This window comes from Phalacrocorax aristotelis, chromosome 2 (assembly GCF_949628215.1).
Source record: "Phalacrocorax aristotelis chromosome 2, bGulAri2.1, whole genome shotgun sequence".
NCBI classification, from domain to species: Eukaryota; Metazoa; Chordata; class Aves; order Suliformes; family Phalacrocoracidae; genus Phalacrocorax; species Phalacrocorax aristotelis.
The window spans coordinates 159246649-159259999 of NC_134277.1; the positions used below are offsets into that span (position 1 = coordinate 159246649).

The 13351-nt window shown below is 39.9% G+C and overlaps 1 protein-coding gene across 1 annotated transcript in view; it reads right to left on the minus strand.

The window, feature by feature from the left end:
- The window catches only part of LOC142053766 (dynein axonemal assembly factor 11-like), a 63963-nt gene that overhangs the window by 47623 nt on the left and 2989 nt on the right, over nucleotides 1-13351 (minus strand). Inside the window, exons 2-4 of the mRNA XM_075085851.1 lie at nucleotides 6366-6423; nucleotides 5085-5297; nucleotides 4372-4511 (exon numbers count right to left, since the gene is read on the minus strand). Coding sequence (XP_074941952.1) covers nucleotides 4372-4511; nucleotides 5085-5297; nucleotides 6366-6423 — 411 coding nt within the window. The remainder of the gene's footprint in view (nucleotides 1-4371; nucleotides 4512-5084; nucleotides 5298-6365; nucleotides 6424-13351) is intronic.

Sequence of the window (13351 nt, forward strand, 5' to 3'; positions counted from 1 at the left end):
TTGAGGGCTGGCTGAAAGGTTTTCCAGGTTGTGTCTGCAGCTGTGCGGATGCCTTTATATCTCAGGAGCTGAACTGCACTCAACCAACTGATGAACAAGGCTGTTTTATCCACACAAACCTCGGCACAGCTCCACTTAGCTCATTCTTTTCATTTTTATCTTTTCACAGTAAAGAGATAAAGGAAATAACAGAGCCAGGACTGGGATGGCCAGTTCCAGGCACAAATAAATCAGTCTCTTGTTTTAAGGGTTGTGAGCTGCACTGAGACTTAGAAACGCTTGATAAACAGAAACTGGAGACTGAGGATGAGGCTTGACTGAAAAAGAACAGGGAAAAGAAGAATCTCTAAGTGTTTCTCAGATATTCTGGACTGAAACATGTTGATGCTGCTTCACTCCTTCAGTGGGATGGCACCAAGTTAGAGCAGCACAGCACCTGGCCCCACTGTTCTGTGAAACTTGCAAAAAGGAAGACTCACTTTGCCCATTACTGAAAAACATGTTTTCTCTGGACTGAAGCACAGCACTTGTTCAACAGCTTACACTATTTAGCAACTGTTGTCAAAAAATAAAAAAGTATTTCACCCAAGTAAAATGAAAAAGGATTTTTAGACAGCAAAGTGGAATAATTCGCAGTGGAAACTGGCAAGAGTCCTGCAGCTAAACCTTCTTTTAATGAAAAGTCCAGGGAACCCTTCTGGCATGCTTGAACCCTGTTTCATATAAGGCTCACCCCCAAAGGTATGGAATTCTTTCTAAGCTGAAATGTTTACTCACCAATTATTCTTTCTTTCCAGTTATTTCTTGGAAGAAAAAATATAGCATACATTTTTGTATGTCCTGATCTAAACTGCAGTTTGTTATAATGAGTAGTTATGAAGGTCCCGGTTTGGCAAATTTAGTTAAGCTGTAGGACTCCGTGTTGGAGCAGGTAACTTCTCACTTGTGATGAGCATAAAAGAGGCATTCTCTGAATCCTAGTGACCGAAAAGCTCTCAGAGTCTATTTGTTTCCCCCTTGTGAAGAACAGCTTTGTTCATGACTCAGGGCTAAACTATTCAGGAAGTCAGAAAGCAGTATTTTGGAGCATGCGTTTGCAACACGCTAGTCCTAACCTGGTGGCCTTCATTTAACTGGGACTAGTGACATAGTAGCAAAGTGTAACATACCATCCTTGACTACCTGAGGCGGTGCGCTAAGACCCTTCCTTGGGCACTCAAAATCGGAGACTGTTGCTGCAATATGGCTCTCCAAGTTGTGCCTTGTTGTTTCTAACTTCCAATGTACTCAACGCAAAGGCTGAGAGGTCTGCCAGAATGTCTTGTTGCCCTTGGGACACGCTGAACTCCTGAACCCTGACACGGTTTCAGAAACAAACAATACCCTTCTGAGCTTCACTTTCACCACATAAAAATTCAGATAAGCCCAAACGTTTTTATTCTTCAAAGCATTTTAGATTGTACACATTGAGAAGAATTTTCTGCTGTGTAAAAAGTGAAAGAATGGTGATTCATAAAGCCAGCACACACATAGGTGCTTTCAGCATGGAGCCTGTGTACGAGCTGCTCTAAAGGTAACTCAGAACTTCTAAATATGAAAGTCTTTTTCACCAGAAGAATTTGGAAGCTACAGCTCTGTGAAAGACTGTGAAATAAAGCAGTCTGAAACAGCAACATCAGCACCTTTATTCAGCTGATCAGACTGATGTAATACTTCTAAGACATTTATCAGACTACAGTATAAGCCAAAGGCAAAACTCTTGTCTTGAACATAATGGTGCACGGGGTTAGTGGGGCCAAGTCATATCAATTCTGGAGTCCCTGGAAGGCGCTGATGGGGCTAGTATCATAGGTAGCTATTTTTTTTTTTCCAGGCATAAAAAGGCTTGGTTTGGTGGCCTGGGAGTAGACTTCGGTGCAAGGCTTGAAAGCACGCCTCTGGATTCGTAATAAGTTACTACCCTTGGTCTGTCTCTGCATCTTCACGTTATGGCATATTAGGTTTATCTTCCTCTTCTGCTAACAAATAGGTGTTACAACATTTATTGCACATTATGAAAAGGCAGTTTTTCAAAATAAACAGGAAGTTTCTATAAATACAAATCAGTAACAGGAAGAGTCAAATCCTCCATTAGTAACTTCAGATCATGCCTTCTATCTTTTGACATGAAAACAACAGAAGGAATCTCTCCTTCCTCTTCTTAATATAAAATTTCTAAATTCCTCTATTCATCACATGACACTGGAGCCACTTACCAAAACTTAGTTGTTTTGAAAGATGTGTCACGACTAAAGAAAGATGACACAGCAGCACCTTGGGACAAAAGAACTGTGAAATTCAAATGCAAAATCCTGTCATTGATTGAAGGTTACATTCTGTCCCCAAATGCCCACATATTGCTCTTATTAGCACCAGTAAGAGCTGTGGATATACAACCAAGGATGGATTTTGGTCCTCAGATGTGACCTTGTAAAATTTTGTGTGTTGAATAAAAAGAAAGTCTGTACTTACAAACTAAAATTATCAGCAACAAAGTGGCAGACAATCCTCCCAGACAATATCTTAGAACATAAGAATACCCATAAAGGTTAGAAAAAACCAAGGGGTGAGTATTGGGTTAATAGAGGTGAAGCCTGGGTGGGACGAGAGAAGGTTCTTGCAGATGAACCCTCTGAACTCTGGTAGGTGAACTGCAATTTGAAACTTAAAATTACTTAACTATTGAGGATAACCTCCTAGAAAGAAAGACCTCAGCATTCCTAGCCTGAGAGAAACACCCTATTGGTCACTTAGAAGGACATGGATTCATTCTGATTCTTCTCAGCCTTTCAAAACCCCTGTCCAAACACACTTCACAAAGTAGTTTTCATATCTGCGTATGTACTTCTTATTTTTGTGCTTATCTATATAGCTCAGATATTTGCCTGTATTGACTATCATGTGAAAATACATTTTCACAGTAAGATATATGTAACTTTGAAAATGTGACCCTTAATTTATGCTGTATTTACCAGTTGAAATGGAGTAAGCGTTCATATTAGAAACAACAAATAAAAGAAATAAAAATTACCTTGTACATATTGAAATGATTAAACACGTGATCAGTGCAACCATCTGAGAGAGGAAATTTTGCGCTGTCCTGGATTCTAGAACAAAAATCAGGAAAATAATTTTCATGAGTTTTCAGGAAAGTAAATATATGACAGGAGGTGTTTGCAAAGACTACCTTCAGCCTGCGAGGCCAGTCTCCTCGGTTTCTTTTTAAGAGAATTTGCCTAGAGTGATTCAAAGTGGAAACCTAATTTTCATGCTCTGGGTGTCTCTCAGGAGTCTTTTTCCCCCACGACCATAGAGACACTGTGCCCTCCATGCTCTCGGAAAACAAGCCTTTCTGAATAACTGCCTGTTTCAGTTTCTGTTCCCATGCCCTTTCCTCCATTTTCCTTTTCACTGCACTTTTTTCTTTTTCCATTTGTCACTGAAAATAGGAGAGGAAAAGATGTGAGCAGGGAGGAGTAAACAAGTAAATACCAATTTTAAGATTTTGTTATTTTTCATCAATCATTTAAAATGTATGTTTCAGGAAATAAATTCTACTCTGCAAGGGGCCATACCAGTATTTTTAATGTATTTTCAGTTCACTCTAAAAATGAGGCATATCAGAATAAGAATGCAAAATACCTGCATTGCTCAAAGTCTCTTCATTTGCATTTGTCATAAATGGAGAGCAGGATTTTGAAGCACACAGTGGTTTCTCAGGCTGAAGAAACTCGTCATCTTTGGTGAGAGAGGCTCCAAGAGATGCAGGACTTTGCCTTTGTGGCACGTGGCTATTATATTCAGAAGAAAAGTCAGAATCACCTACAAAAAGTGCATATGTAACTGAGACTGCGCAAAAGAAGAGTGTTGAGACTTTGTGTTAATGAATTCAGGGAGGGAGGGGGGATTAATGAGTCACAGGGAGGTTTCCAAATTGTTAGGTGTAGAGGATTCACATATTCAATGTATGCAGGAGAAAATATGCAGAGTAAAGACAAAACTGCATAGAGCATAACACAATGAACTTATTAAAACAGCCAGGTGAAAGCAGACAGTGCCAGACGTGAATGACACCAGCATAAACATCACTGGTGATTTGGATTCAAAATCAGTCTAAAAATGCCTTTTTGGCACAAAGGTGTTTGTGGACTCATACTCTGTTTTAACGCCAGGAACAAAATTCACCACTTGCAATTCTGTTGTTCATCTATCCTTTACCTGCACATCTTGGCAGACAACCCCTGCAAAACCCATACAAAGAGACACCCAAGTCCCACTAAATACAGACTGCAATGTTGTAGCTCGGGTACTTGGTACCTGGTCAGGGCTCACCAATATCACTCTGGCTGGCTGCTGGTTTATTGCATCCATCGGGCCAAGGATCATCTACATGGGAGGAATCCGCATTGCTGAGGACGGTGCTGCTGAGCCATGAACTGGAGACACCGATTTTTTTCCTTCGCCTGAATACACTGGAAAGAAAAGACACATTGTCAAGGAACAGAGTTAATTATTCTTGTTGAGCTGGGACAGAGCTCTAAAACTTTCAGGACTGACGTGAAAGAATCAGGTTGTGGGTGCTGTTCCTGTGTTCTTGGCCCTGGATATGTCACCAGGAATGACTTACTGCAGTAATGTCAGGGGAAGTATTAGCAGCATGGCAATATATCATAGATTGTGATACTGGATATTGTGATACAAAATGATTCTACAGCTACTGGGCTGTGATACTGTTCCTTATCATGGTAACACCTCATTGGCAGAGTGAGCTGTCGCTCTCCTTTTTGCTTATTGCACACAACTCCAATTACAGCAACAACCCTGTACTGAAGAGCTTTTGGGTAGTAAGATTAGACGTGACTGAAAATCAAGTTATTTCAATCACTGCACTCTCTAAACTAAATCAGTTGAGATGTTCCCATTAAGAAGCAATGCTGACCTTATGCCAAGCCAAATGTAGGCGGCCACACAGATACCACAAGGTAAGTCCAGAAGTCTGGAGCCAATTGCCAACGTGGAGTAAAATCTGCATACAGTTCACTTACCGAACTAAATTCTCTTTGTATGTTACACTTGTCTGGGATGGTGTCAGTGTTACGTTGCCCTCGTCATCAGACAAAAAACTGTCCTCTGTCAGAATGTAATAACCATTAGAAAGCAGTCGAGGGCTGCGGCGACATGTGGAAACGGAGCCTGTCGGAGGATTTGTGGAACAACACTCATAGGCAGGGTCATCATCCAAAAAGGCACAAGTATAACTGAAAAGGAGAAATGAAACCCTCTGATTTAGTGAATGTCTAGACAATGTAAACTCATGAATTAATAATAATGAATTTACATTACCAGCTGATGGCCACTGGTAATGACATAGATTTAAAATATGTGGATATAGTGATATCACTTCTGGACCTCGAGGGTTTCAGCCAGCTAGAGTGTGCCTCCATCACACTTTCCAGAGCTTCAGATTATAGGAGGGTTTCATGCCAGGTGGAGCATTTAATGAATGCATAGAGCCATCTTGAACTGAGAAGTGCATGGTGTATTTCTGTGGCAGTGCTCTTGGCCAAGGAGTCCTGCCAGATCTACACCTACCTGGAGCCGTCAGACGTATTCCAGTATTTTGCTTCTCTGAGTTATTCTGCATGGTGCAAACCCAAGTGCCTCTGAACCAGGCAGGATTTATTTGCTTTGTATAACCTAGCCATACTTAATGAAGATTTAAGGATACATGACTTTTAATTCTCACAATTCCAGAGTACCATGCAGCTAGAACAACATGGGATAACATCTACACATAGTGATAACTTCATCCAGCACTGAAATACAATTGACTTTGGGATGAAATATAGAACAGAAAAATATACTATGTGGTATTTAAAACAGAAGTGAGTCATGACAAAGGTGAAAGAATCTAAATGTTGTGGACATTTTACTTAGCTCAAGTAAAATTGGATTTATAGTGAGTCCTTTGTCCTCAACACCTTTGAGTTCCAAGTGGCCATGCAGTGACATCCATGGAAAGAAAGGAAGGCACTGGACTGGTTCAGTGGCTGACACGAGTTTCTGTAGCAGGTTTAAGAATTCCATATGGCATGTCACAGAGGGCTACCATAATTTCAGTGGAGGGGAAAGTAGGTGGAACAAAGATACTCCAAAACCTTGTGTTTGCAAAGCCAGTGCTTCCAATCTCCATAGCAGCACTTCTGAACTACCATTTAAAGCAGTAATTAAATAAATATCAGCACCACAATTCTAAGTGGCCCAAAAGGGATTTTACAAAATCTCCAACAAAATTAAAATAAAATAAGCATAATTTTCCTCAGTACCTTGGAAAAATACATTGTGAAAGGCTGCGCCTATGTTTTCCATCAAATGTTGTTGAACCTGCAGAGGCAAAGGCCAAATAAGGAGGAGTCATTATCATATGCACTGACAGCTCAAACAGTTGACAGGTCTTCACTGACAGGTACCTTGTGCATAACAAAACGATCATAAAAGGGGCTAAAAAAAGAAACAGAAATTAAGGGAGAGATTAAAGTTGATAAAACAGGTGAAAGAATGGAGGAAAGACATAATGTTTATAGGAAACTCATCTCAACCAGGACAACATCGAATCAGAGCCAGCCATAATCAGATACTGGTACTCTGCACATCTCACAGCCTTGAGAGAAATAATTATGGACACAAATGCAATAGATGCAGTGATTTTAATGGTGTTTTCCCAGAAATCTGCTTCATGCCAAAAATAGTACATGTACAAGAGTAGAATGGAAGGGCCACCATTACCATTACAATCTATTTTTCAGACAAAAATTGCAGACATGGCACAACAGGCATGGCAACAGCGACAGTGACAAAGATTTGATAATAATATTGTGCCAGGAGACTAAGGAGATAGGATTTGTCTGGATTACCATGGCTCATGTCCACAAAGTGCTGCCAGACGTTCATCATCTGACAGAATCAATCTTACAAAATATGAACAATTACTATCTGTAGGGAGAATTTATATCTGTTGTTACATGGAACAACAAAAGATATCACCTTTCCCTGTATAACCTTACTTGTCCTATATCTTTAAAGCACTGTGCTTATAACACTGTTAGTAAATGCCTGTCATTCACCTATGAGAGGAGATAGGTCTAAGAGAATTTTTTAATGTTCAGTCATGAGCTGAAGCAAAGAAAAGACATGAAAGTCAGTGTTTCCACTTTAGTAATCTCATTTATCCTCATTTGGAGCTCAGTTGTCAGTCGCAGCCTGGATGTGAAGGCTGCCTGAGTCTTGGGAACAGGCAGGGTCACCAAAGAGTGGAAGTAAAACCTTCCAGGGTACTTTTTACAAATCAGTCCTATTACCCTACTCCCATAGATACTGTTTCTCCTACATTTTGAAAACAAAACAAAACAAAACAAAACCAACATTTTACTTTACCATGAGAAAATTATCCTCTAATCCTGGCAAAAACAACCTCAGGAGGAGAAAACTGGAAGAAACTTGGTGGAGGTACAAAGAGATCAAGTAGCATTGGTCAGGTTGCTACTCAGGAAGTTGTATAAGAAGTGAGAGGGGTGGTGTATTTCAGAGACTGACATGTTGTACGCCTACTTTTTTCATACACAATTAGCTTCTGAAATAATTTATCTTATTTTAGGCAAAATCATTATTTTTAATTGTACAAAAATATTATAGTCAAAATGAAGAAATTAATCCACACTCTAAAAGAAAACACAAAAAGAACTCAACGTGGTTTGTAGATCTGGATATAAACTAAGACCTGCAAAATCCCAAATCTTATCAGTCAAACAAAATCCCCTCCACAGCAGTACTTTTTTATCAAAAGCTCTGATGAATGTGAACAAATTTACTTGCTCCTGGTGTCGATGTAACGTGATATTCCATACATCTTGAAAAGGACTGTTTCATACACCCTGGGATAAAGAAACAGATGTTTTATTTTGTCTAGTTTGAAAATTATGATATGTAAGATAGTATCATCTATATGTCATATTATTAGTTATAGTATATTCTTGCTTAGACAAAAGTGATTGATTCTAGAGAAAATTTGTTTGAAAAGGGATGCAGAAGTATACCTCGGCATCAATTATACCTACTACAACTCTTCAATAATCTGAGAGTAAAACTTTCCAGCAACTGAAACCCATAACACAGCTGTATTGCAAGTGATTTTCTCAGTTATGATAATATAAAGCAGCAACCACTAAAACATAATAACTTTTAAGAACGGTAGTTTACATATGGGTAGTGCTTTCAATAGAAAGTGTTGACACATACTGATCAAAGCGGCGGAGCAAACCACAGCCCTTCCGTTACTAATCTGAATTGCCTCATAAATTTGTAAGATATGTCTCTGCAGGACTCCTGCTTACCTGCCACCCTCTGCAGAAGTAAAATTTAAGGTAAACTAAGAGTATATAGATATATTTATAACAGAAAGTGAGAAATATACATATGGAAATATATTACTGGGGAGGCGATGACTTTCTTCTGAAGAACAGTTAACAAGAGTTGTAATTTGCTTTCAGACTATTTCAAGTAATGATAATATCAAAATATCAAGCTTCTGTAAACAGTCATAGAAAAGGCAGTCCAATGGATTTTTTTGCTACCCTTGATGATGAATATTTTTATCTCATGCATTAATGAAGAGGGTTCCTGAAAATCACGTTTCAATCCATGCTGGAGAGAGCATGGAGACATCATGTTGTAGTGAAGTTCTGCTCTCATTTAATATTCAGTTCAATTTCTGGGCTATTAATAGCGTAAGAAGCTATAGTAACAATATAAGCAAGCCAAAGCAAAGCATCTCAACCACTGTACGATGAAGCAGCAGTAGTACATCTGTAATCCATGAAAGGAGCATCAACAGAGAACCTTTAAACTATGACATAACAAAAGGCCAACAGCTTTAAGAAATCTCACTAAAAGTGAATCTGAGGTGAACATGGCAATATTTTTTGTCAAGAATTCAAATACAAGTTTAAGACAACAGTCCCCCTTGAATTTCAAAACCCCCAAAAGTCCATGTCATAGTATAAACAAAAAGTCACTGTCCAGAACAGTTAGTTATAATTACCTGTCCCTCCAAAAATCAAATTCATCTTTAAGCCAATGATGCCCTCAGTTGGTAGCCAGCAATCCCCTGTCCATGTTTACATTCCAAATATTTACATTGCTATGCACCAAAATATAATGCTAACTATTAAAAGAGCTGAAGCCCAGGCAACAGTTTTATTCTATTGTACCTACCAAACACAAATGTCTACAAGGATAGTTTTATTTGTTCACACATAGCAGTCATTTTTGAAGAGCAGCCTAGTCTTTTCTCCCTGCAGGTAATGACAACAACACTCGCAAAAATACAAAACTTCCTGAAGCGCAGTACAGAAATTAATCCACAGCTTAGTTATTCCTCAGCTGACAGATACATTAAGAGATAAATATGTGTAAAATCTCCCAAACCTGAAAAATCCATTTCACTATTAACGCATGTATGCAAAAAAGTTTCTCATCATCAACGTGAGAGCCTCTGAGACGTGAAGTGGAGGGTGCTCTTTCTGCAGCTTCCTGGTAGAGATCAGCCCTGGGGCTTTGGAAAGGCAGGTCTACAAAGTCCCCTGCTTCCTTTTGAAAACAGCCCATGCAATCAGCGGCACAGAGGCAGAATGAGGTCATGCTTCCTGTAAAGTAGCCTCACATCAGAAGCATTCATTTTGAAGAGCAAACTGAAGATTAAGATTAGCCCAGTGAATGCTCTTGCAGGCTGTTGCGAAAGAGAAGATGCACCAGGAGTAACACTTTACTCCAATTATGATACGGAGAACACAGACAGAACCTTTGCTCATAAAGAAAAGTGACACAGATTTTTGTTTCAGCTTTTCTTTTCTACCTCACTCAGAAAACTTTGAAGTGATATATCCAAATCACTCCATTTGTTGAAATACTTGTGAGCCTGACAAGACGATGTACGAAAATGATCCAGCTACCAAAAAATCCACTTATAGGAGTAACAAGATATTTTGTAAAAGCACTGTTTTGCAGAAGAGGCATTTGGTGGGAGTTTTAAGTTTCATGGTCAAAAACATTATTGCAAATATATATCATGCAACATTAAGATAAATTCCTTTGAAAGGAGGAAGGAATAAAGCCATTTGTAAACATATTCATTGTTCTGCTCTATACGTTTCATACTATGTAAGGTATCAATTCATCATACCTTAAGGGATACAAAAATAAAGTCAAATCCACGTAAGAGAAATGGAGCCTGAAAGATGTCCTGGCAATCAAAGTGATTTGGCTGTAGAACTATTACACACAAAAGTAATACGAATCAGCTGCTTGACACTGAAGAATTATACAACCTTAGGGAGCAAAACTTCATTTCCAGACAAACAGATAAAATATGCTAGTAGGTATCTCTCCTGACGACTCTATGTGTCATTGACAAAACGAAGGCGTAAATCTAGTAAAATATGATTGATTCAATTTAATGATTTTTTTTTTTTCCCTGGAGTAGGAAAAATGCTTCCATTGATAACAAAGGAATGTAAAATTCTCACCTCACAGAAAAGAAAACAAAAATAGGAATTAGGTAATTAGGATGTTACAAAAGAGATTCTGTCTGGGAGCCAAACTAAAATGAACTTTTTAAGGTCCTTCTGCTCAAAAGTGAAAACACGGGGCCATGTTTAGTGGAATTATGCCAATGAGGAAATTTAGTCCAACGCTATTTCCATGGTCGCATGGGCTTCTTCACCGTAGGATTTCCCAGGCCACCCTGTCTCTCTATAGGCAATGGACATAAATCCCAATGGTCTTTAAAACTAGGTCACCTACTGAAAAATTTCTATATGTACATTGATTTACAGCACAGGTTACTTCTTGGGAGGGTTTTTGGCTTCTTTTCATATTCTTCTCAACAAGAAGCAGTTAATTCTGAGCTTGGGCTGCTTTTTTGAAGGATATTGGCCTTTCCTGTCTGTCTATATAGTTAAAGTATATTGTGTCTGTATCATATTTAGACTTAGAGGTGTCTTCATTTTTAATCACTACCATTCATATCTGAATCTCACTGATCCACAAGCTTTTGATGCATTAACTTTGTGCATTAGTGAATATTTTATAGGTTGGTGCTAGCCTATAGTTTATATCTACATGTACAAAGGTTTATACACAACTAGTTTTGTTCCATCCCTGTTGCTCCTCAAACTGCCCACCCCACCCCAAGCCCCATCTCAACCATCAGATTTCAAATTCTAGGAATTGAACACACCAACAAGCTTGCTGCACAGTAGTTTTATGCCTGTTGCGTACATTGTAAGTTCAACCCACAAAAGGAAGGAAATGAGAAATTACAATACTAAATACCACATATACTTTCTACTCTTCTCCCAGGCTCACTCTACTTTCAACAACACTACAAATAAGAGGAAAGCATATTGCCAGTGGAAAACATACTGTGCTGGGTCTGTCAGTCCAAGAGATGCAAGGCTGGGGCAGCTCCGTGTCCCAGGTCCCACCAGCATCAAGTCCAAGCGTGTATACCTGGTAGGCACACGCACGCAGAGCACATGTACACACCATGTATATACACACATACAGAACTGGCAACATGGATGACAGAGACAGACATACAGAGCACTCACACAGGCAGCACCAATGGCCTCATCCTTCTCACCTCTCTGGCTGAGCAGGATGGAGGTCCACTAGTGAGAATATACAGATAGGTACACATCTCTACAAGGTGGATCCCTCCAGCAGCTGGGCTCAGGCACTCAGTCTGCCCAGTAGCTGGCCCTAGATCCCAGTCTTCCCAGTTGTTGGCACCTGGACACATGAGCCCTCAGGGCCACAGCTCTACTCCAGTTGCTGGTGCAGATGATCACACACACACATACAGCCAGTCGGGACTCCTCTGGTCCTCAGCAGCCCTTTCCCTATATCATCGCCCTTAGAGACACCCCTGGCCATAATGTGTCCCATGTCCCCAGGCAGCAACCCCTCTCAGTCCCAAAGGTGCTCTGGTATTGACTTATCTGGGTGGGTTTCATGTCTGGACACTGGGGCTGAGCCTCCTCCATCCCTGAGAGGGACCCAGACAGGGCATCCCTTCATCTGAGTCCTTAATTTGAGTTCCCACCTGCCATTGTGCCCCTGTGCTCCCCTGGGCTGGTGCGGAAGGGCTTTTGATGGGCTGAAGGCTCCAGGGGTGGACCTGGGGGCATCTGGGGCAGGGTATTATTTGGGGTCCCCCTCCTGCTGTCATCTCTCTGTGCTCCTTTGTGGGTGTGCAGATAAGCTTTCAGCCGTATTACACCATAAGCCTGCCATCTCAGCAACCGCTGCAACACAGTGCAGTGCACTATTATGCTAAATGCACAATTTTCAGCAAGGGTATTTTGCCTGGCAGAGTGAATTGAGTGGCCGTGGTGGAGGGAGTAGAATGCTTATTGATTGAATACAGCTGAAAGTAATTTGATGCTTCTGTAACTCTCTTTGAACCTCCTGGGAAGCTCACAGCCTTTAGCTTTTCTACCAGCTTCAGTGGCCATCAAATCAGGCCATTTCACCCATACCACAGCTCTTTGCTAATGCTGTTTATATAGTACTCAACAGGAAAAAATATTCTGAGATATCTGAAAATTAATTAAAGCATTAAAAAAACTGGCAGGGGCAGGGCTGGTCATGAGAACTTCAGAGCAGCCACACTGGGACAAACTGAGGGTCTATGAAACTCCCTGCCTGCAGTCTTGCTGCAGGGAAAACTAAGACTCATTTTAATCCACCTTTGTAAACGATAACATTTTAAGGTAAGTGTATTCCTTTATGCAGCAGAAACACTTAGTGACATTTGAGGTACCCTGGTAATTAAAAAATAATTCTCACAAACCCAGACATTTTATTTCAATTTTAAGAGAAGGCTGATCCTGCATAAAGTTAGCATTTCATTGCAGCTTGCAGAACTGCCACATCATACACGATTTTAATAACCTTATCAGGTCAGCTGTGAACAAAGATTAATTTGCTTTAAAAGAGGAATAAATTAATTTTTAATTTTATCATATGGAAATCCCACTCTACCCTATCAGAGACTTTCTCAGCTTCAGGCTTGATTTTTTTTCCCCAAAATTCATTATTTTAGCTTAATTGCTCCTGCAATACAGGCAATAAGGGGCATTTCTGTTTTGCATGGTAGAGTAAAATGCACAGACCTATAAAACTTAGAGTTAGTTCTGAGCTTGCTGATACATCCACACTACTTGGATCTCAATAAGAGCTTACCTGCAATAAC